Source organism: Podarcis melisellensis (assembly GCF_964234715.1).
Source record: "Podarcis melisellensis genome assembly, chromosome: 3".
Taxonomy (NCBI): Eukaryota; Metazoa; Chordata; class Lepidosauria; order Squamata; family Lacertidae; genus Podarcis; species Podarcis melisellensis.
In genome coordinates, this window is record NC_138530.1 from 53370075 (window position 1) to 53395179 (window position 25105).

The 25105-nt window shown below is 44.4% G+C and overlaps 1 protein-coding gene across 5 annotated transcripts in view; it reads right to left on the minus strand.

Annotated features, from left to right (window-relative positions):
* Positions 1 to 1459: 1459 nt before the first annotated feature.
* Positions 1460 to 25105, minus strand: part of TULP4 (TUB like protein 4) — a 108882-nt gene continuing 85236 nt past the window's right edge. For 4 of the 5 annotated variants that reach the window (XM_081906769.1, XM_081906770.1, XM_081906772.1 and 1 more), the window contains exons 6-15: positions 22478 to 22612; positions 21543 to 21709; positions 20876 to 21100; positions 19391 to 19625; positions 18569 to 18713; positions 16415 to 16559; positions 15960 to 16053; positions 15005 to 15148; positions 9306 to 11962; positions 1460 to 7072 (exon numbers count right to left, since the gene is read on the minus strand). In XM_081906769.1, the coding sequence (XP_081762895.1) occupies positions 6956 to 7072; positions 9306 to 11962; positions 15005 to 15148; positions 15960 to 16053; positions 16415 to 16559; positions 18569 to 18713; positions 19391 to 19625; positions 20876 to 21100; positions 21543 to 21709; positions 22478 to 22612 (4064 nt within the window). In that variant the 3' untranslated portion in view covers positions 1460 to 6955. The remainder of the gene's footprint in view (positions 7073 to 9305; positions 11963 to 15004; positions 15149 to 15959; positions 16054 to 16414; positions 16560 to 18568; positions 18714 to 19390; positions 19626 to 20875; positions 21101 to 21542; positions 21710 to 22477; positions 22613 to 25105) is intronic. The other variant, XR_014167182.1, reaches the window with a different exon arrangement.

The following is a 25105-nucleotide window of genomic DNA, read 5'->3' on the forward strand; positions in this document are numbered from 1 at the left end:
TTACACATGGCATGGTTTGAGGTGGGGCAGAGGCCCTCATTTGGCAACTTGGTATTCCTCGCAACCAGAGCGGTTTCTCCATCATCTGGTATTTTGCCCGATATATGTTTGGTTCCTGCCCAAGGAAACGCCAATGCTACTGGTATATCACCTTTCAGTAACCTTCAGACAGTTCAGAACATGAGGCTTGATTCTGCTTTGAGGAACACATTAGGGCAGCATAGAAACAATACCTACAGCTGCCTGTCAATTTTAAAGCATCAGTTTCCAAGCAAAGACCAAGCAAGTGAGAAATGGGCAGTTCTTGAAACTGGTGTGTGTGTGGGGGGGGAGAGAACATAAGAGACCCACTGAATCAAACTAAAGACCCACCTAGTATTTCTGTTTTCAAAATTGTCAACCAGATGCCCACAGGAAGCCCAAAAGCAGGGCCTGAGTGGTTCCCAGCTACTGGTACAAAGGCATATTTCCTTCAATAGTGGAATTAGAATAAAGCTTCATCCTCTATGAATTTGTCCTGTCAAACTATAAAATTCTGGCTCCGCCTACATTTCAAGTCTGACCCAAGTGGCAGAATTCTACCACTCCAAATAGTTGGCTTGCATCGAGAGCAAAATCAGAACCTGTGGCCTATCACTCAAGCTGCTGCTTATGTGCCCACAATTGAAAGCATAGAATGCTATAAATTGAATTCCTAACCCTTAGCAGCGCAGCCAATAAAACCTGTTCCCCATTGGGGTTGAAATTCCACCCTCGTTTGAAGCCCTGCAGTACCAAGTGCTGTGTCAGTCTTGCTGTTTGACAGAGTCTAGAGAACTGAGACCTTGCTGTTGCTGGCACCTCAATCCAATCATCTGGGATTTTTATAAACTCTAAGGCATCAGCCTTACATAGTTATGTTTCTGGAGTGTGTGTGTGTGTCTCAGAGTTTTAAAAGGGCTTCTTTCCAATGGCATCCAAAGTAGGGCTTCACTACGGTGATTCAGAGGCAACAGCATATGGACTGTACTGGTTCCACTTGAGAAATATGTGTTGCATCTGCATCCAGAAAGGTTGCCCACTAAAAGAGGGTAACAATCTTGCACCCCAGTACTTTATTTATTTACAGAAAAGGAAAAAAATGAAGGCTTTCTTTGAGGAAACACTGCTGTTCCTTGCTTATCTACTTTTTAGTATGAAAAGAAACACAAATCCCATTGGGATATCTTCATCAACTATCCAGAGGAAACTGGCTGTTATCCAAAATTTGGTTATAGCAGAACATTATTACAAGGTTTCTGGTCCAGCATCATGCTGCAGGAATGACAGCAAGTGTGCATCAGAAAGAACAAGAGGCACCTAGATATGCAAATAAGAATAAAACAATCTGTTACGAATATTGAGGCTATACATTGCATACTAAAACACACAAACATTCAATATTCTCAGTGTGAGACAAAACACCAAAATCAACTCACAGTTTCTCTAGTTTGCCAAAACTTTAATAAGCAACACCTGGACAACTCTTACAATTCCAAACCATCAAGGAAAATAGGGCAACTGACCCCATCTCAATCATGTAGACAGTCAAAATTTTGGACAAACCACATTTTTGAAAGGAAACCATTTAATGCTTTCTAGGTACCTTCTTCACAATCTATTACACAGGGCACATAACAGGAGAGGCAGGTCAGGGCAAGGTTCAGAATTACAATGGAAACCCAGGTCTGAATGGCATATTTAGAAAAGAAAAACAAAACAAAGGCCATTAAAAATACTGCAGGTGGTCAGATAAGTGTACCATTTTCTCTGCAGAACTGAGATCATCATGCAGGCTTTGCATGGTTAGGAAATCCATGCACCTGACTATATATTTTTATTAAAACTTGGAAGAAAATAAAAATAAAACAAAAGCAATCCTCAAATAACATTTTTAAAGGCAAGTAATAAATTCAGAAACAATTACCAAAGTTACAGTACCCAAATAATGCATTTATAAACAAATGCAAAATTAAAAAATATCACCCTTTTCCAGTAAAGATTACAGTGCCTTTTCAACCCTATGTATCCCCATGCAATTCCACAATAATACAAAAAATTGTATCTACAACAAATAGCAAGAGCTTAAAACCCTCCTCTGCTAAATAACAGGAGAGGATAAAAACACAGACTGAGAGGGGTAGGGAAAATTAGAACAGAAGACCAAATGGAGACAAAAGAAAAGAGAAACGGACCTGAAATGACAAGAACAATGGTTATGACATGAGCTCATTGAGCACTATTTTAACAAAACACTGGAAATACAAGCATCTTCTAATATTTTTATCCATTTCATCTTAACACACTATTTCAATGCCTCTTTCAGTTAGCCATTTATAAAGACAGAGTAAACATTCAACAAGTGAAGACCTTCCTAACTCTCCAGAACACCTCGATCAGATTACAATCTTTTGGGTTGTATGCATTGGTTTAAACAGAAATCAAATTTATTAAAAGGTTTGCATCAGATTTCTCTCTCTCCATCCCAATAATTTTGGTGTGAAACAACAATTGCTGCATAACATGGAATGCAATCTTAAAATGTATCCATTTTAGCCAATTCTTCCAGTAATATTCTGAAAAGTGTTAATTTTTAAAAGTTCCTCGTAAACTATTAACATTCCAAATGACATATTTAGCATGTCCCATCACTCTTGTAGAGAGGAAGGGACAATGGACAAGAGGATTTGACCAGCTCCTGACTGCTATGGCTGTCTTGCCCTGATAGAAGTTACATGACAAGGCAGGGAAGAAAATTCCAGTTGTACCCAAAAGTGCTGGAAGGACTGGAAAAGGATATATTCCAGCACACTCAACTTTATAAGCTACTGCCACATGTGATCAGTCGGTTCAATATAAGGACCAGCTCTAACATAACTTTCTCCTACTCTTATCTTTTCAGTTGCTTTTGAGAGCCACTTCACACATTTCATTTAGGTGCACATCCAAAAATGTAACCTGCAAATGAAAAACACAGGTATTATACAGGTGCACCTGGCAGGGAGTTATGACTCCCTGCCAAGTATACCTTTGTTGGGCAAACTTAGGTTTCATACAGTGTATGAAATGCCCTTGAGAAAGCAGGGGAGGAAATGGCCAAAGATGCAAAACGTTGCAATGTCAAATGCAAAGCTCCTCAAAGCTGGTACATGAACTCTATGTCAGATTATATTGCCATCACAAAGACTCCATCTGGTCTTCAGGCAAAAAAACACACACACACCACTTCTATACAAAGCTCTTAAAAGATACTAGAAGGGGAAAGTATGAGGGACATGGGCCTTAAAAATATTTTCCCTGCACAAGATGCTATACTGTTCGCTGAAGGAAACCAGGATTTATATATTTAATTTATATCCCACTCTTTACACTCCACCTTTCTTCCATGTACATTCAAGACAGTATATATAGGGTTGCCCATCCAAGCACTGATCAAACCCAGATCTGCTTAGCTTCTACCAAGTTGCTGCATCATGTGACTTTAAGAGTACACCTTGAGTCTCAAGAGCCAGTTCTACTATTTAATCAGCTGAGATTCTGCTGCAGCACCAGCATGGCCTAATAATGTATGGACTGCAGTCTCCAAAAGGCACTGGGTTCTGTTTTGGTAGACCACTGGATCCAATTCAATTTTGCAGAGATGTAAGGGAACCAACCTTGCTCACATGAGCTGGAGCCTAAGGCTGCAGAGTTTAACACAAAAAGAAAATATGGCGCTTTTTATTCCATCATTTTGTCTTCTTACTAGGTTAGTTGGTCTTGCCTTTCATTTCACAAACACAACAAAAACAAGCCACAGCACCAATATTTTAATTTTTCTATACATCTTCCAAGACTTCCCTTCAAATGAAATGTTAGCTAGGCCTGGGTTCTGTATTCCCAAGGTTTCCTTGTAAATAATATAATTCAAGTTTATGAAGACCAAAAAAAGTAAAAGATTATGTCTTTTAAGACAATATATTGGGGGAGTTCTCAGACATGTATTATAAGCGTCAATTACAGCCAGGAGAGGATCACAGAGCTTGTTTCATTCCAGTAACAGTCTGGAGACATTTCACCAGTGACCTGTGTAAACCTTCCTACTGATTCAAATTGATCTTACACAGCTGGGATCTATTCTTAATTATCTTTGTTCGTACTCCACTTTGCAAGGATACTTTTATTAAAAAACAATCAGCCCTAAGGCTTTAATGCTTCTATATTTGCTTCTCTTTATATTTGCTTTATTTTCTCTATAGGGTTCCAGATACTACATTGACACATGATTAACATGTTCAGGGCCAACTCCAAATTTGAAAAGGCACTGGGCAGCGTCCTCTAGTGGCATCAGTCTGCTATCAGTAGGCCCTAGTGGACTTGCCTGACAGTGATAGCAGTGCTCTGGTCACTTAGATCTAGCTACCTTTTAATTTCCCACAATGCTCAAGAACAATTAGGTTGGGGGGCATTGTGGGAAATGAGAAGGGTGGCTAAATCCAGGTGCCTGGCAGTGCTCAGAGAATCAGACCAGAATTTCTTTTAAAGAAAAGCCCAGAGCAAACATCATCAGTGTGCCATGTCAGCACACAGGTGCCATGGCAGCTGCGTAAGGATGTCAGATGCTGATGCCAGCTGCGAACATGTTGATTTTTCTCCCCTGGTTTTATTTTGAAATGTTTTAGATGAAATGTTCTAAGTGTGTTTCTAGGATATGTAGCACTGCCAAATGCCGTTCTCCTAAATGTCATATAACTGTTTATATAGACCTGAACTTAAAAGCTCCATTTCACATTCTAAATCAAGAGACAATTCTCCCACTTACGGAATAATCCTGACCAGAATTCTCTGAAGAGTTACATATTCCTAATTAGCCTTTCCACTATTCTGGTGACTCTCAAGCTAGTCTTTAGCTGTGACTGCAGTAGTAGTGGCTGGAGTTGTGGAGTGGAGCAGCCCTCTGAACACTGGCATCACTGCAACTTACCTGGATGTGACTGGAGGCAGCCAGCAGTGAGGTTAGGGCTTTGTAGACAAACCTGTAGAGCCAAATGGCCATTCTCACAGGCACATCCACACAGCCCTTACCCTGCAGGCCAGGTAAGCTGCAGCAATGTCAGCAACAGGAGGGCAGCTCCACAGCTCTGTCCCACCCAACAGCTGCTACTGGACAGCAAGTGTAGCCAAAGAAAATGTCAAAGAAAATGTCAATGTTCTGGGAAGACTGCATTAAGGGTTAACCTACTGCATGCTATTGATTAGGAAGCAATGGAGGAGACACTTGGCCATTCATTTGTCTACAGGCTCTGTTCCAGAAGGGGTTGCCGATTCCATCCAAGTGTTTTATTACCTCTTATGTTATCCTGTGCAAGTGAAATGAGAGAATGCACTCCACCAATCGTGTGTGTGTATGCACATTATCCTCTCAGTTTTTTCTTGATTGCAGCCTGTTTCATATAGAAGAATCAACAGAATCAATCGAGCAAATGCACACAAAAGATCTTGGTGGCCACCTTTGAGAAACCATGCTCTGTTTCATTATGTGTGTGGAGAATTAAAGTCAAATAAGCCTGTGAGCAAAGGAAGGGTGAATATTTTTCTAAGGTTACAATCAAAAATTCCAATGCTGAATGACTTAGGCTGCTATTTTCCATGGGGAAGGTGTCATGGTCAAGAAGTGCAGCAAAAAAAGATTAAAGGTGCCAAGATAGATGAGGAAACTGACATAAACATGTCACTTGCCCAATGCATTTATGTAGAAAGCTACCTCTGGGACGCAGAGTCCCTGACAAAGAATCTAAAATTCTCCAGCAGGGAAACACGTCTTCCTGCTAGGTTATTCCAACAAAATAATATTCTTGTGACCCCAAGGAACGTTTCTACTGAAATGCATCAGACAACTGACACTTTTATTAAAGATTCCTCATATATTCTGGGACAGTATTGGGGTTTGTCACTTTTTCATCTTCCTTCCTCTTTCTTTCGTTCTGTGTTAACCCAGGGGATTTGTCATAATGTTTCCCACTTCAGGCCTTGCTGAGTGATAGCATTGGTATCAATCCAAACTAATGATTTACCAAGAAAAAAACCTTGCTTACAGCTCATGGCTTGTTTGGAGTTAGGACAAACCACGAGCACAGGTTCACATGCAAACCATGGCTTTGCTCTGGGTATCACAGGAGCAGCAGGAGCAGGGGAGGAGTGAAGTGGCCACAACTTTTGCTCTCTGTAGCTGCATACTTGCTTATCCAAGCTATGTCATCATCTGTCTTAGCATTATGTGCTGATCAGGCCATCTTTTGCAAGCGATCCAACAGGTAACAGCTCTGTTTTTCTTTTGAATAACATTTTGGAAACTAGGTAAGGTTTCTGAAAAACCTCCATGGTGCGTACAGTGCTCAGTTATCAGAGAAGAAACACGTGTCTTCAAGTATATTGTAGCATTTTTGTTGTTCTTTTTTTCTTTTTTTGCTGTAACTATTGATGAAAATAGTACAAAGTGGTCCAGGGGGAAAGAAAGTTGCATTCCCTGCTTTAAAAAAAAACCAGCATGGTATAAGGCAGTCTATAAAAGAATGAAAGAAAACGAAGGGCAGTCTTTTAAAATCCTTCTATCAGCTATTTTTTTTGCAGCAAACACAGAAGAACCGCCACAACAAGCCAAAAGCCACATTTCCCAACATAACACTGAATAGCTCTCCTCCTTGGCTTGCCCTGAAGAAACCAGCACATATGTTGATTCAAATAAAATAAATCCCAAACCACAGAGTCCCCACCCCATCCCCGATAATGTTTAAAGTTGATGCCCTCCTTTGGGCACTCGCTCTTTTCTTCCAGTTGCACTTTCTTCTTTACTTGCAGAATCCTTTGCACGTCTCTGCCAGGCCTTCGTGGGTTGGCCCTTATGTGAAAGATTTAGCAGGGTTTCTCTCCCTCCCCCTCTCTGGTCTTTTTCTCTTTTTCATTTGAGGCGCTGAGTCACATTAGCCAGAGCCACGGCAAAGGCCTGCACCGCTGAAAATGGATATTGAAAGTCCAAAATGTAAGCATTGCCATCGATCCTCCCAAACTGCATGACCTGGAGGAGAAAGTGGCGGGGAAAGAAATAAAGAAGAGGAAAAGTTGGTAAAGATAAACAAGAAATCGAGCAGCAGTTAAATATGAAAATTGGCCCATTAAAGCAAGGACGGGGTGATTTCACAACTTCTTGCCTCATATGAGAGCTGCATTTCAATTGGCAAGTGGCTCTGCCCAGAGGAACTCAGTTCAGGCACCTTTCAGGTGGGCAGCATTGCCGTTCTAAGAGAATGAGGGAAGTGCTCATGGTGAGTTCTGGCGCCTCTTTTCTAGAAATATAGCACTGGCTTCGCCTATTTTCACAGGGGAAGTTCAGAGCCCACAATGATTAATGAGGTTGAATATTCTGAGGAGATCATATCAGCACAGCAGGAATTTCCCATGATTTTCAGCAGACTGAAGCCGTTATGTTCTGGTGGATCTTGGTTGTTCTTGGACAACGTCGATGCAACACGACTGCAATCCCGAAATAACCTATAGATATCACAATTGAATCTACAATGACTTGTCTGCTCAGCCTCCTGGTGGATCAGGGAGATTGCAAAATTACACAATGAAGCAGAGCTAGCTAAAGTGCCATTCCAATCCTGGATCCCAGAAAATAAAAGCTGCCTAAGGTTTGTACAATGTTTTGCACCTCCTTTCATACATCTTTGCTATAGAATGCACCAGGGTTTTTTATGCTGCAGCAGCAGCAGGGCTGGGGAACTGATGATTCTTGAGATGTTCTTGGACTCCAACTCCCATGAGCCCGAGTCAGCATTGTGAATGGTCAGGGACAATGGGAGTAGTAGTCCAACAACATTTGGAAGGCCACAAATTCACTATACTTGCTCTAAGAGACTGAAAATAATGGCCAGGGTTTAAAGTTCATATATTCCCCCATCACTTTCACCTTACACATACATTACTGTTGCCTGTTTTTCAGACTCTCATGACCTTTGACAATGGGTTGGTTGGTTGGCTGTTGTATTAGTCTTGTAATCATGATAGAGTGCCAAAAGGCTGTTCTCACATTGTATTATTTTCATGTGAAATGTGCATCTGTGGTATGACATCAGCTGAAGATGACATCATATTTCTATGTTCCTTATAGTTACATGGGTTCATATGTTTCTATTCACTGTGACATTTAAATATCCCATAATCTGTTATAGCTCCTCTGAGGCACAGAAGCCACAATTATAAGCAGCTACCATCAAATTTCTTCTTGGTGGAATAGAATAGCTTTGGGTTTATACAGTCAAGGGAAGGGAAAGGAGAATGTTAGCCGCTTTGAGACTCCTTAAAGGGAGTAAAAGGCGGGATATCAAATCCAAACTCTTCTTCTTCTCTTCTTCAAGATTTTTATGCTGCAGAGAAGTTGCCTGTGCCTCAAAGGCAATCTCTGTATGGATTGTATTCAATATTTGTGAAATTGTGAGAGACAAATGCTCTACAGATGTTACACAAACGTATGTCCAATGCCCTGGGCAGATATTGGCCACCCAAGGGATAAGGCATCAGGATGCTGTTTGCACCAGGCCTTTCACATGCCACTATTTCCTGCAAATTAATCTGCAAGAAGGTGTGTCTATTTGAAAGAAGTCACATCACACTCCATTTGCAGGGCCAGCATTCCTGTAGAAAGCAAACTGAGGCAACTGTTTCTGGTGGTGGCAGTAGGAGGTGGCAGATTACTGCCCCCAGGTCCTCACTCGCTTGTTTCACCAGTCCATCCACCCAGCTGTCACCACTACCCAACCACCCAGTTGCTTTGAGCTTTCCAGACACTTGCCTCATCCTCATGCTTACACTGAAGGGGGTCCATCCTTAGAGCAAAGTATTCTGAGTAAGGTGAACTGGAAGAGTATCTGCCCCAACACTGCTTTGCCACAACAGCTGGACTTTAAAAAATAGAAGTTCTGGTGATTTGAAACCTTTAATTAGCCAGCGAGGCAAAGTGGTAGTGGTGCAGGCACTTTCCAAGGCCACCTCGCCCAGAATGCCTAACTCTAAGGAAGGACCCCTTTCCCCAGAGCAAGGCAGAAGATAGGGGTGGGAGGAGATGGCGAGTTCTGCCACCATGTTAGCAGCAGCAAAACTTACAAAGCTGGAGGGGAGGGGGAAGGAGGAGTTGGCAGTGGCAGCACTCGCATCAGAGGCACAAAGTCTTGGGCCAGCCCTGTTCCTCTGGCGCACATGTCAAGGCCTAACACAAGAAGCAGCCTGTAATTTCCAACTCGTTATCTTACCTGTCTCCCTTCCAGCTCAATCTGGAAGTTTTTTGCAGATTCTTGGGTCACTCTCCCTCCAAAGTCCAGCTGATAGACTTGTGTTGCCTCATTCCACAAGGGCTGCTTGTTAGCCATCACGTACACAAAGCCCTGGCTTCCCAGCCGCCCGTCCTCCTTTTCGTTGGCTTTCCGGCACTTAAACTCATCCAGTTCACTGGCTGTTCTCAAGTTCCTTTTTGTTTTCCATCCCTTTTTACTGCCCTGGCTCTGGTTCATTAGCTCATCCCCGCTAATAAACAGTTCAGGCTCACTTTCTGAGCTGTCCTGAAATTCGTTCATCTTGTTCAGTTTTTTGGACTTCAACTGGTCCTTTTGACTTTTGACCTTCTTCTTCTCCCTGCCCAGCCTAGGGCTGGATATCAGCGAGTTGAAGTCGGTCAGAGTCGTCCTTGCCTCCTTCTTGACCTTTCCCTCCGTAATAGCCTGCATATTCCCTTCATCCACTCGGCTATCCAGGCGCTTCCGATTCTTCTTCCCAAACTTGTCTGTCCGCTGAGGCACGGGGCTCTCGGTCAAGGACAGGACTTCTTGGAAGTTGTCTGCTGTCTCCGCCATCGCGTCTGTACCCGCGTGGCCTTGAGGCTCCACTGGTGGTGGTGGTGGTGGAGGAGGAGACATGACAGGCTTCTCCACCACCAGCAGCGCCTTGGGGGGCAGAGTGCCTTGGGTGCTCTGCGCAGCAGGTGGGCATGTGCTGTAGGAATTCCACGGGTGCAAGGCCATTGGTGGCAGCTGTAAACTCGAGCAAGTGCTATTTCCAGGGTACAGGGGGGGCAAAGGGCAGTAAGCAAGGTTGGAGGGGTAACCTGGCTGAAGCACAACCGTTGGCTCCTGTTGTGCAATCTGGGGTGGGGCCAAAGCTTCTTTGGGAGAACAGGGGACCTGCATTCCCTGAAGAAGAGGAGGGGGAGGAGGGGGAGGAACACCGTAGTTCCCCAAGTATGGGGCTCCAACCCCGTAGCTCATCTGGAAAGTGGCAGTGGGACTGGTTGGAGATTTGGGGGAAACAAACGGTGCTCGGGATATATCCAGGTGCTGAGTTTGGCCAATGACTAAGGGGGCAGGTTTGGCAGGGTGAGGCAAAGTACTCGGAGCTGTCCTTTCTTGAGGGACCCATATCTCCTCACCCACCATTGGTTCCCACTGATAGGGGGGTGGTCTTTTGACACCAATGCCTGGCTCGGCCATGGCCACAGGCATGTGGCGCACCGGTTTCTCCACGGGGCAGTGCTGAGAAAGAGCTTCATCCTCCATGAAGGCAGAGTTCACATAATCTGTCCGTTCACGAGAGCTGTCCAGTGGGCTAAGCAAATTGTAAGAGGACTGGGAGGCCAGGGGCGAAGTACTGACGGAGTGTGCGATGACCGAGCTATGCTGAGAGCTGCTCCCGGTCGTCATGTCCGGTCTCATGCTGTTCATGCCGGACGTGCTGCTGTTACCACTGATGCCACTCATATTCCCACTTCCGCTATTAGGGTTGCCGCTGCCACCGCCGCCACCACCGTTGTTGCCACTGCCGCTGCTGCACTGGCTGCAGGTGTAGAGTGCCGTCGGTACCCTCTGCTGGTACTGGGCTGCCACAATGTTGCTCTTCAGTTTCGGGGGCAGCTGCAGAGTGGCTCTCTGGCTGTCGACCAGCTGGGCCATTTTCAGTGCTGCCTCTCTGCTGTTCCGCCGCAGAGTGGCGTGGATTATGCTGTTGTCCAGTCTCTGGGCCATGCCGCGACCTTGAGACAGCTGGGCTGCGATCTCCGGGTAAGGTGGCGGATCCCCGGTTGGAATGGAGTAACGCGGCACCGTGAGCCTGTTTAGGGTGGCGCTGGTACAAGGCTGCTGAATCTTCTTCTCTGAGGAAGTGATCCTTAAAGTGGCGGAGCTGCCAGGCCCTGGCAGAGTGTAAGTGTTCTGGGCGCACAGCATCCGCGTTCGAGGCCGGCAAACTTCCTCCACATTCCCACTGCTGTCGAAGGTAGTGATTCTTTCATAGCCGAGAGGGGTTTGATAATGCCCTGTGGAATAAAGGGGGAAATCTCCCTTTTTCAAGCAGAGATCTATGGGAGGTTGGGGAGGTACCGGAGGAGGAGGAGGAGGAGCTGTGGTGGGAGCTGCTGGTATGGTTCCAGGGTATGGAGGGGGAGGATTCATTTTGTTCATCTGAATTTCCTGGGCAGTGGTGAAGACGGATGCTTCTCCTTCAGCTGCCTGTGGCACTGGACGCAACATCTTGGCCTTCTGGAGGTGTTCGTGGTCTCTGTCCCCATCTCTGTGGTCCACAATTGCCATCTGGATTGCACCCTGGGGCGGCAGGGGGAGCTGAGGGGGTGCCTGGATGATGCGCCCCATTTCAACTCCTCCAAAGATCACTTGGCCTGGGTTGGAATACCTGCTTGGGATTGGGTAGTGGACTGCGTTGTCAGTCACATGGTCCGCCGCTGCCACAGCTGTCGTCTGATTGGCGAGGACGTCCAGCTGCACATTCTGATTGGCCAGCAAAGACTGAACCAGCCCTATGCTCTGTGTTGGTGACATTGCTTGTGCTGAGCTGTGAATAGGAGCAATCGGGATGTTTACGGTGCAAGGTGGGTTGTTCTCGGGAACTCCAGATGTTCCAGTCACTGGGACAAAAAGATATGAGTATCAGAATACATCATCACAGCCTTCATCCAAAAAGAGATATAACGGTACCTCAGGTTAAGAACTTAATTCGTTCTGGAGGTCCGTTCTTAACCTGAAACTGTTCTTAACCTGAGGTACCACTTTAGCTAATGGAGCCTCCTGCTGCCACCGCACCGCAATTTCTGTTCTCATCCTGAAGCAAAGTTCTTAACCCGAGGTACTATTTCTGGGTTAGCAGAGTCTGTAACCTGAAGCGTCTGTAACCTGAAGCGTCTGTAACCCAAGGTACTACTGTATACTAAATTAATTCTGCCATCTAGAGCATTAATTTCCATTTTAAAGGTATTGGAATCATTTGTTAAATACTGATTATTTAACTTTTGTACTTGTGCTGTCATATTAGGTCAGTAATATTATCTCCCACCTCACTACAGTAAGGGTATTAAGAGCCAGATCTGAGAACATGCAGTCCCTCCACAAAGCCCCTCACCTCCTTGGGGTAAGTCTCTCTTTCTCCATGGTCCTCAGTTCAATAACCTGGTTTAAGGGAAATCCTGGCTAGACTTAATAGCGGTAAGCATTGGAGCCAACAAACTGCTTCGTCATAACAAAGGACTGGGAATTTGCCCCAGAAAGGGTTTGGCTTCCAATTTGTTGACCACAGTTAGCAGGAAGCCAGCACTGTATCTGCATCAGACCTTTATCTCAGAAGGAACAGGAACAATCTAGTAATAATAATTTAATAATAATAATTTATTATTTATACCCCGCCCATCTGGCTGAGTTTCCCCAGCCACTCTGGGCGGCTCCCAATCAGTATTAAAAACAATACAGCATTACATATTAAAAACATCCCTAAACAGGGCTGCCTTAAGATGTTTTCTGAACGTCAGGTAATTCTTTATCTCTTTGACATCTGATGGGAGGGCGTTCCACAGGGCGGGCGCCACTACCGAGAAGGCCCTCTGTCTGGTTCCCTGTAACCTCACTTCTCGCAATGAGGGAACCGCCAGAAGGCCCTCGGCGCTGGATCTCAGTGTCCGGGCTGAACGATGGGGGTGGAGACGCTCCTTCAGGTATACAGGACCGAGGCCGTTTAGGGCTTTAAAGGTCAGCACCAACACTTTGAATTGTGCTCGGAAACGTACTGGGAGCCAATGCAGATCTCTCAGAACCGGTGTTATGTGGTCCCGGCGGCCACTCCCAGTTACCAGTCTAGCTGCCGCATTCTGGATTAATTGCAGTTTCCGGGTCACCTTCAAAGGTAGCCCCACGTAGAGTGCATTGCAGTAGTCCAAGCGGGAGATAACTAGAGCATGCACCACTCTGGCGAGACAGTCTGCGGGGAGGTAGGGTCTAAGCCTGCGTACCAGGTGGAGCTGGTAGACAGCTGCCCTGGACACAGAGTTAATCTGCGCCTCCATGGACAGCTGTGAGTCCAAAATGACTCCCAGGCTGCGCACCTGGTCCTTCAGGGGCACAGTTACCCCATTCAGGACCAGGGAATCCTCCACACCTGCCCGCCTCCTGTCCCCCAAAAACAGTACTTCTGTCTTGTCAGGATTCAACCTCAATCTGTTAGCCGCCATCCAACCTCCAACCGCCTCCAGGCACTCACACAGGACCTTCACCGCCTTCACTGGTTCTGATTTAAAGGAGAGGTAGAGCTGGGTGTCATCTGCATACTGATGAACACCCAGTCCAAACCCCCTGATGATCTCTCCCAGCGGCTTCATATAGATATTAAAAAGCATGGGGGAGAGGACAGAACCCTGAGGCACCCCACAAGTGAGAGCCCAGGGGTCTGAACACTCACCCCCCACCACCACCTTCTGGACACGGCCCAGGAGGAAGGAGCGGAACCACTGTATAACAGTGCCCCCAGCTCCCAACCCCTCTAGACGGTCCAGAAGGATGTTATGGTCGATGGTGTCAAAGGCCGCTGAGAGATCCAGCAGAACTAGGAAACAGCCACTCTGTTAAACCAGACTCTGATGCAAGTGGGTGGAATGTATAATAAGCTATAGTCCATGTCATGAAAAGCAAGCAGTTATGAAGGCATGAATGACAGTAACCCAATGTGAATCTGAGGAGAGAATACAACCTGTTCACCTGTTGACATTTGTGAATGCTTCTGGCTACCACTGGAGCCTTAATTCCCAGGCACCATGATGGATTCCTGCCACTCTAAGGTTGTGCAGTTAAGTCACCATTGGAGATTGAACCTTTTCAATTATGAGTGCCTCTATATCACTCCAGGTCTTTTGATTGTCTGCTTGTGTCAATCCCCTTGCAGATTTCTAAAATGCGGTTAATACTGAAGCCTCATAATTTAATTCCCAGTTTAACAGATGCTTCTTCTCAGGGGATTAATGGACTCTCTCTGGATCAAATTCATACCTGACCCATTTAAAATGGATTAATTAAAAGGACATCCACCGGACATCTAAACTAATGGTGGTGGTTGCTGCCGCTGCCATTTACAGATTAATTATGAATTGTCAATAGGCCCTTTTGAGCTGTCATCAGAAACTTGTTGGAGCCAAGAAACACCCCTCCACCCAGCAGCCTGCACTGTTCCTGGGCTTGCCTCATCACCCTTTTCAACTTCACATTCCTTTCAGGAGTCAGAGAAGAAGGTTCCATTAAGGCTTTAAATGCACCATGTATGTACACCTGTGTCCGAAGCCTTCCAGCTCCCCTGATCTTAAATGCACTGTTCACAACACAGGGCAAGGGCAGTATGGTATGGAATGCCCACACAGGCTGCGAAGGGCACAGGGAGCCCTCCAAGCTCTACCAGGCTCCCAATGACAACACCGGAAGTACACAGGTCTTTCAAGCCCTATTTTGCAGTTCCCAGCCTCACCACAGACTCCAAAATGGAAGTCAAAGAGCAAGCTCCAATTTGGCCTCTCCACCACAGCAAGCATATCTTGCAAAACATGGAATGGACTCATGTGCCTTGGGCTTTTAATTACAAGGAGAGTCAATCTTCTTACAGAGTTTCATAAAATTTTAGACAATCAGTTCAATCTCACCTGGCAAATCATCTTCATCTTCACTAAAAACATTGGGGTTGAAGACAGGAAGGTTTATATAGTCCATGGAAATCTTCCGCACTTCTGGAAGGTATATCGTCATTTGCCTAGGCTGGAGATGCAGCAAGCTGGTTTTATAGATAACTACAAAAAGGATGCAAGGAAAGGGAAGAAAGAAAAGATCTGTGATGCAGAAAATACAAAGGGAGGGTTCAGCATTACTAAAGGAATCAGCCAATTAGAGGGATTTCAACCATGATAAAACTCCTGCATGGAAAGCATGTCTATTTAAGAAAGAGGATGCAATATTTGGATGACTGCATGCGACAAGCACACACAACTACATTTTGTTGTATGTACATGCACCAGGAAGATAACAGGCAAACAAGGCTTCCCAGTGATGCCACACAAAGACAAAAATATACACGTATCCGGAAGTACTTTCTATTTATGTATTTTTTCATAACTGAAGAAGTCTCTAAGCAAAAGGTCTAGTATGATTTCATTCAATTACTGAAATTAAGCAAGTTTGGGCTTGGTCAGTGTCTGGACTACTGGGAAACCATGTGGATGAGGAATACAAACATGACCACTCCTCCAAAAACTAGTGGGGAAAATCAAAAGAGCTACAGATGTGATTTATTTACCAAGCAAACAGATATAAAGTATATCCTTAACATGGCAATGAAATAGGCTCTGGAGCAGAAGGAATTTCTCCCTACATGGAATGTTTTTCTGGTATACTCCCACAATTAGGGACAGTATCCTTTTAAGCACCACCTCTATGGAGTTTTGACCCAGTAGAAGATGCCACAGAAATAGTCCAAACTGTTTCATGGCTTACAACTCCATGACAATTAGATGCAAAATTTTAACTACTGTTAAAGAACATTTGCACACTTTTTCTGGTCAGGAAGGGTCTGAAATGAAGACAGTTCTTAAAGAGTTAATTTACCTGCACCAAGATTGGTTGGTAGGAAAGCAGCCAAACCCACGATTTTGAATTTGGTTCCCCAGATATTTGACGTGACCTGAGCAAGGTAGTTGTGCTGCAATAAAAAGGTATGACAGAACGACGACAAGCATTTATATAGTATTCACAAACATTATCTTAATTATCCTTACAATAGTCCTGTTAGGTCAATCAGTATGATTATTTCTATCTTCACATTGACAAGGGCAATTCCACCAATGAAAAAGAGTGAAGGACATAAGAAGGGCATGCTGGATCAGGCCATAGGCCCATTTAGTCCAACATCATGTTCTCACAGTGGCCAATCAGATGCCTATGGGAAGTCCACAAATAGGACACGGGGCCAAAAGGGCTCTCCCATTGTTGTACCTTAGCAACTGGTATTCAGAGACATGGTGCCTCTGTTTCTGGTAGATAATGAGATAGCCATGCAGTACCTGAGTGATATCATCCAAAGGAAACTCTCTACGAGTTAGGCTTGGTGAACCTATGGAAGGCTTCCTTATCGGTAGCCTGGGAGATCTTGATATCTCCTGAGCAGCTCGTGACAACTTTGGAGATTTGCGAGCTTCTATATTAATTCTGCATACAAAACAAAAATGACAATAATGAGGCAGGCACAAATAGGTACTCTCTGTCTCTCTATACAAAAATAGAACGTGGAATACAAATTTAGGTGGGTGGTGGGGGAAATGCTAACAAGGTTTACCATTCGAAAGTAGCTTCAAGAGCAAAGACAGAGTTAATATGAAAAGAGTTCACAGTGCATCCTTCGGTCTGACGTTGCAAATGGGATGACAGCCACACCAATGAACAGGACACCCTGGCTTAGCCATCAGACTTGTATAGGTTTCCTCCCCCCTGGAAAAAAGCTGCAAGGATGTTCATGTCCCTTATTAATTAAAACGGTAACTTTAAATGCAAAAGGGACCTGAGGATTGGAGGGAGGTTTCTTGGTGATGTTACATGGAGCCTGTCAATTGGCATAGCTGCTTTCTGTCTCATACTTGCAAACTTTTGCAGAATGACTCTGGAAAGGCGAGGGGCATTGGGACTGAATGCAAAAAGAGCATTTCGGACCGGCCCATTACTATAAAAGATGTCACATCTGTCTTCAACCTAACATACTAGATAGTCCAAGTACACTTTGCCCAGCAGCTCTAATTCTAGCAAAACAGTAAACAGAAAGATAACATATGAAGTCCCATGGAATTTTTGTACTAGAAAAGTGGTTCTATTTTAATAATTGGTAAGGAAAGCATTTCCCCCCCTTGCTGGCCTGTTTCCAGGTTCAGGAGCTAAGGATCATAATAGGCTTATGCCTATGCATCAAACCAGAGCATCGGGCTTAATACCCTGCTAAAGAGCATCACAGGGACAACAGCTGTTTCGAAAGAACGAGGGCATTATTTCTCCGACACAATGCCCATGGCTGGTGCTGTGAGCTTTGGAGGAGCATCACTCACCTTTTAGAAACATCAAAAGGCAGCCCTGTTTAGGGAAGTTTTTAATGTTTAATGCTGTATTGTGTTTTTAATATTCGGTTGGGAGCCGCCCAGAGTGGCTGGGGAAACCCAGCCAGATGGGAGGGGTATAAATATTATTATTATTATTATTATTATTATTATTATTATTGAATGGAAAAAGGGATATCTAGCCCAGCCCCACAAAGATCAAAATACACAACTCAGACCACAGTGTCCCATAAGCAGAGAGCAGAATAGTGCTTAGAGAACATGTTTCTCAGGGAAGGGAACTAAGCACTCTCCTAGCACCAGTAGCAAATCTGGAACCTTGCTCTCAAAAGTCTGAGCAGGGAAAGAGAGAGAGAGAGAGAGAGAGAGAGAGAGAGAGAGAGAGAGAGAGAGAGAGAGATTCTTGTAGATTTCTTTATGTTGATATATATCTAGGATATATAGTAGAATACAATGGTGGTTCGAGGGTGGAACTTCAGCACCCTGGGTTGTTATCATTCACTGGTCGTTGCCCATACTATATACCTAGAATTTATTCCCAAACACTGATTTTCTCAGTGCTTGCCAATTATTCCAAATTTTTGAAAAGCCAATCTTGGAACCAGGACACAGTATGTAAACTAAGTCAACAAATTAAAATCCAAGTAGGTGGTTTTATCCTAATCACAGGATTTGATTTATTATTATTTTTTTGCACTGTGCACATGTGCGCACGTTTTCACACACACACACACACACACACACACACACACACACACACAATATATAGAACTCTGCTTAAAACACTTGCTAGTAGCAAGCAAATAACCTAACAAGTACCCAGCACTGTTATGTGCTGTTAAACATTTGAAACTGTCAGGGACAGGACACCAGAACTATAGGGGGATTATGTCTGTATTATGCTTGTAGCTAATCACAGAGGAGAACTCTAGGGGCCTTAATAATGTTTCACAGCAAGAAGAACCCTAACATTTCTGAAGCAGCCCGTTTCTGATGCCTGTATGAAAAGGTTCCCCTTTGTTCTAAGTGTATAGGGTGCCCTCTCAGCATAAAAAAGGAATTCAAAGACCCAGGAGAAAAAGGAAGGTGGAGTTTTGAAAATACCAAAATGATTACCTGGGAAGTTTGGGTGATTTGCTAGCTCGAGTGATTTTGGGAGACTTTTTTGCAGCCCAGTCATCGCTCAGTTCAATATCGCTGGAATCAGAGCAGTTGCAGCTGTCAATCACGGTGGAAATCAAACTGTTTCCATAGATTTCATCTGTCAACACAGGCCCCATTAAAAAAAAAAATGTTTCAGAAACCAAATCCCAATTACAACTGTCAATCATTTCTAGGATATCCTATAAGCAATAGCCGAGATACAACCGCAGCAAGGAGCACGGAGTATTCTTTGAAACTCATGCAGAATCAGCAATAGCCTAAAATCAAGCGGATGGTGCTCAATTATGCTAGTTGACAGGCATCTCTCTGACACTGAAAAATGTCTACAGCTAATTAGAGAATCTTCCCTCTCCTGTCAGGACACTGAATATTATAATGTACTGCAACTTGGAAGATGACTTGAACTATGCCTGTTACTGTGTCTCTTTCAGAATGGCTGATGAGAGCAGGGAAATAGTACTGCCATGGGTTCTTGTGTGGATGCACGATTTTGGGGCATTAACAGGATACACATCTCCACAACCCAATCCACTAATTTGTTCCACAAGCGGGAGCTCCAGTGAGTACATGATGCTCGACCGACAAAAATGACACATTTCAACAAAGAGCGTATTTGTGGGCATATTTTTTCTCATGTGAAGATCAGTTACATACAATAAAATCAACGAGGTTTGCACAAGAAATTCACGTGCAGTAAACTTGCAACACTTGAGGGTCTCTGCACAGGACCGGAATCTAGAAATCGGCACTAAAAAGTTGCCTAATGCCTTGTACCTGCTTTTCCGTCAGTCTTTGGATCCATGATGACAAACTCAGGCCGCAGTTTGCTAATTCGGCGCCCTTTCAAGATAGGCACCAGACCCCCTAAGTATTCCAAATACAGTGTATAGCAAGGCCCTCCAACCTCCGGGTCATCTTCTGTCCGCTTCATTGTGCAGTGAAGCCTTTCGTTGCCAGATGTTGGGTAGCTAACAAAATCTCTCATGTTGTTGGGGTCTGGGATAGGAGGCTGAGTTAAATATAGGAGGAAAAATTGTGAGTCACACAAAGAGTTTTCCCTCGTGTTGCTTTTTCATGCTCCTGATTATTATTATTATTATTAATGACTGCAGTGGTAAATTCTGCCTTTAAATTAATAAAACAATAAAAGAAATCAGGACCACAAAAAGCTAGCTACATTTTAAACGAGAAGTGACCACTTCTAGAATGATGCACCAGAAGTGCAGAGAGACCAAGAAGCAGCCACTTCAGTAATACAGTGGTACCTCTGGTTGCAAATAGGATCCATTCCGGAGGCCCGTTCGCAACATGAAAAGAGCGCAACCTGAAGCGCCATATCTGCGCACGTGCGTGGCATGATTTGGCGCTTGTGCGCGTGCGTGAAGCGCAATTTAGCACTTGTGCGCATGCGGCGAAACCCAGAAGTAACCCTTTCCGGTACTTCTGGGTCGCCGCGGGACGTAACCTGAAAGAACGTAACCTGAAGCAAACGTAACATGAGGTATGACTGTATGTGCTTGCTTCTTTTACAGAAGTATAAAGATTGTCAACAGCACAGGGACTGGGATCAGATTTCTCAAGAAGTTCTCATAAGAGCCAGACAAAAGGTGTTGCAATCTAGCTGGTAGCTTTTACACCTTGTCCTGGGAAACCTTTAAATAAAGGCCCATTCACCAGGCTCTGTTCATGCACAAAGTTTACACCTACCCCAAAGCAGTCCCACCCACCTCCCATACATTTGCATGGCTAATATAATGTGTGAACTTTCTAATCATGGATACACTTGGCCACAACTGAAGCAGATGTGGAAAATGTCATTACAGCCGCAAACTGCAGCTGGCAGCAGTTGTGATTGACTGGTTTTATTAATATGTTCTCGGTACACGAACATGCCTGAGGGCAGTCTGGACTGCTTAACAAGTAAACTACATTTGTGAAACAGCCCTTAGTCAGGTTGCCCTGCTCTGCTCTTCAAACGGCCATCACGACCCTCTCAAAACGACAGTGATAAAACCCTACAAGCTGTTCCGAATGGTTATGCAACCCTAGGTGTATTTACTCAGAAGTCCCAAGGCATTCAAGGGGACAGAGTCCCAAATAAGTGTTTGAGATGGCAGCCTCAGAGTGCAATCTGAATGTTTATTACCAATCAAACATTCCCTGCTTGTGCGCTTTATGCCTCAGCTGCTGTCAGCTGCTTAGCTCCATCTACCTTTGTCCACTGACCCTGATACACATAACACCCAGCCATTTGTTTACCTTGATCGTTGGTGTAAAGGCAGTGGTGAGGTATGAGCAGAGCCTGGGAGGCAGAGTCAATTTACTGATATCTTTGTCATCCCGCAAGGAGCTAGCGATGGTTTGCTGGCACAGAAGCTGTAAGCTGGACACTCTGTGCTCCACTCGGACAACGTAGAGGGCAGGACCAGAAGCCATGAGCAGGCGGGAGTCCCTGTGACCCCAGCAGATTGAGATTATGGGACGCTGCATGAAAAGTAACAATTCAGATGTTTTCCTCTCATTGAAGCATATTTTAAGACCCATTCTATTTTAGAAAACCCTAATGTCTCAGGGCTTTTCTGTATGTTCAAGTAGTAGCATTCTCTGGGGACTGTACAACTTACAATTTCACTAAGATATGGTATCAGTTTATTACAGTGACCAGAAGACATTTTGTTTTAAAATACAGATTTCTTCAGTATTTTTCATCCTTCATTGAATATTATAGTAACTAACAGCATGGAATCAAAACTTATTTGTTGTGTGTGGGGAGACCTACATATAAAATTGCAGTATCTAAATTATAGTGACTGTCATCCACTGGGCAAACCTCCCTTGATATAATATCCCCCGCTAGCGGTTGTTTTTGTGGGCTGTTATTCTCCCATGCTCCCGTTTCAATATCTCACTTCAGAGTAATCTTTACCTGCACAGGAGTCTCCAGGGTATAGATATGTTCTCCGTGAACATTGTAGAACTTGACCAGTGCACTTTTCAGGAAGGAAGCACCGCTGAGTTCAGCCAGCTGGCTTAGCTTTTCCATGCCTGCAACAGCCAGCAAGTCTCCCTGCGTGCACCACTGAGCCACTACATCTGAAATCACAAAGGGGAGGGGGAGGCTCACTTTACTACACTTAGCAAATAGGCCCAACCCCACACACCTATACACTCAGTAAGCAGGCCAGTGGAGGCAGCGGGGGCCTCCACTGCTCCCCTGGCTGACCAAAAGCACAGGTTACTCCCTCCACCTCCCTTTCCCTGCTAATTTCTACAAGAGGCAGCCCTGAGACTAAGGAGGAGGAAGCTGAAAGGCCATGCCACCTCCTGGTCTGGTTGTAAGCAAGGAGGCAGGCAGGTGGGGTCTGGCTAAAGGCAGGCTGAGGTTGGTGGAGCAAGTCTTCATTCACTCTACCAACTGAAGCTACTGCTTCAACCGAATTAAACCTGAAGTTCCACTTTTAAGCCTTTGGAAACATTGCCTTAAACTAAAATAACTGTGGAACCCGCCAGCCTTCCGGCCTTGGTTCCCAAAACCCTTGAAGGAACACAATAGAGGAGAGCAAAACAAAATTGGTCACTGCCTAAAGCTGGAGGTTATTTTGAAAAGCACATGGTTCTCATTTGCTGCTGTCGAGCGCCAGAGAATGTAAGACAGGCTACCAGTTTATTTCAGAAGGAATCCCTTTGTTGAGGTGTGCTCTTTTCACCAGCAGGCGTCACTCTTGTTAGTGGAAATCGCTGCAGATGGATGTTGCATTTCAAGAGACAGATGCTGAAATATTCATGTCAAAGCAATCAAGATCTAAAGCAGAAAATGAAGCGGTGGGAGCAGGGCAGGAAGACAAGTCTCCCTTTGCGTACCTTTCAACCCTGAGCGGATGATGGTAGGAGACAAGTCGTCATAGTTGTTCATTAAGCTAATGTCTCCTGATGTGAAGCTGACAGTGAGCAGCGGCTTGGTGTTCTGCACCAGAACTGGATATGCAGCTGGACCATCTGCAGGGTGGGGGGGAAAAACTTTTAGGAAGAAGTTTGAACCAAGGTTCCTAGCTCATCACCTGTTGACTGTGCAAAGAGCTGTGACACTCAGGGGATGTTTTCCTACCCTGTCAAGTACTGTTAAGGAATAAACCCCACCCTCACGCCACAGAACTGTGGTATGGTCTCTGCAGTGTTATGCAAATGACACAATTCTTCTATTGTGCCCTCAGTGATCCTGCACAGTGGGAATATTTACATGTCCCTGGAGCTGTATGAGGAAAAGAAGGGAGTCAGAAGCAACCATCCTGGCCCATAATGGGCGCAAACACAGAGGCAGTGCCAACCACGCTAGGAAATAAAAGGGTAGAGGGGCCTCCGTACAAAGTGTCTGTTCAGTTTGCACCTCTCTGTGATACCTAGCAATGTTCAGCCTCTAAGCCAGGGGTAGCCAACTGGCAGCTGTGGGCCAGACCTGGCCCTTGAAGTAGCGCTACTATCACCTTATGAAAGTCTAGTCAAGGTGGGATTCAAAAAAGCAATTTGTTCACAGCTTTCTGTTGAAAGAAAAATAAGCAATGATGCACCATGTTCATTTCATAAAAAGTTTCTTGCACTGCTGTCTCGTCCACATGCTCAAAAGCCAAGGGACTATTACCAATTTGACTCAGTATTTTCTTTCAAGAAACACGTCCCCGTCCTCAGCCCTCCAGACTGAAGAACTCGTGGTACTGGACCAATCATACTTCAGCTCTGTTAAGCCCTTACTGCTACATGACACAGACTTTAATATAGAAACTGGCCTTCCATAAGGACTGGATCCCAAAATGGGAGTCTGGAGCATCAGAATGGGCTTATCTACTTGCCCTGAGAACACCAGTTGGCTAAACCCTATTCCATGCCATTATAAAAGAGAGTCTGGTTTTGACAAGATCATTCTCCAGTGTTGAACTTCCTTTGTATATAATATTAAATTGCCTACAGCATCATCTGCAGCATTCGCTATTTCATTCTCTGTTTTATGTAACTAGCTTTGACAGAAGGTGCTGCTGTCCCAAGAGAAAGGCGCTCTCCAGGCACCAGTTAAGCATATTCTCACTAATCATACATTAGGCTACATTCAGTTGTGAACGGAACCAAATGTTGTTATCCATGTGCTTATGTGTTAAAATGAGGTAATTGAACTACAGGGAAATTGTGCTGTGGACGGTGACTTAAAAGCCAGGACCATATAATTGGTATAGTTTTAGAAGTAAGTAAAATCCAATTAAGCCCCTCCTAGTCATGTATGTGAGTCAAAGGCATGTCTCCTTTGAAAGGTTTATGAAGAACAAGTGATACTTCACAAGGACACGTCATATCAGAATAATTATTGGAAGCTACCAAGCTCACCCACTCCTGATTGACTCAGCATCAACTACACACTAGCCTCCTTCACTCATCTAAAGGGATGCACCAGAAGTTACAATGTTCTTGCCTAAAACAGTAAATCAATCTTATAATAAACCTAATATCACCACTCTCATTAATCACACAGTCCTCTAAGGATGTTGTGATATTTGATTTTCCCTCATGAATGCATTTGCCATTGCAGGGAAGTGTCCTAAGCAGGCAAAAGGGTTTGTCAACAATAAGCCAGTTGCCCCCCAGGCTAAAGCACACTGTGGGGTGTTTTTGCTCCTATTGTCCTAGAAGAGCGAGTGAGGAATGGAAGGGTCCCTGGCCCTTGCACCCAGATGCCTGCTGCCCCAACCAATAAAAGGCAGGAACTCCAGGTGCATGGAGAAAGACTTACTTCAGGTGCAACACAATTCAGAATAATCATTCTTCAAGGGCCCATTTTGTACTCAGTTCCCAACCTATACACCCTGTGTTGAAGCAGGAAAGGTCTGAAGGACGCTTTTGCTTGTGTTCACTCAAAGGTTGAGTAGAGCCCTCCTTGCAGTCGGGGAACCCTGATATTTCCCCTCAACCTTCTCTCTCTTTGCAACGATGACACTCAGTATGAAATCACAGTTTGAGTCTTGAAGGTATGTCATGAAAGTCACATTCATGCAGTACATTTTCCCCAGTGTTGTTTACCTTCCTCAAAAAAATTGAAGGAAGTTTTCTCACTGAAACTAACATTGTCAAAAATGTTTCTTTCTTACAGTTGCACCTGAAGTGGACCCAGAATTGTAAAGGTTTGAATCTGTGATGTTAATTCACAGTAAACTTTGTTTCATGCAAGCTTTTAAACCACTTTGTTTTGGTTGTGCATTTTTTTTTCTGTTGTAGAAAGTATAGAAGTAGTCCATTCTATCTTGCTTCTTGCTCTGTTATTAAAAGTCACACATCAAATTTGGAGTTTATTCTTTTAACTAGGGGCAGCAGGTCATTCTCTGGAGAAGAAAAATGTGTTCTCAGATCCTCCTTTTGATTAAGTAATATGTAAAAGCACAACAACTTAATCTCTATTTGATTTGAACATCTTTGCACCATTTCTGGTTTTCTTGCATTAAGGAGTAAAGG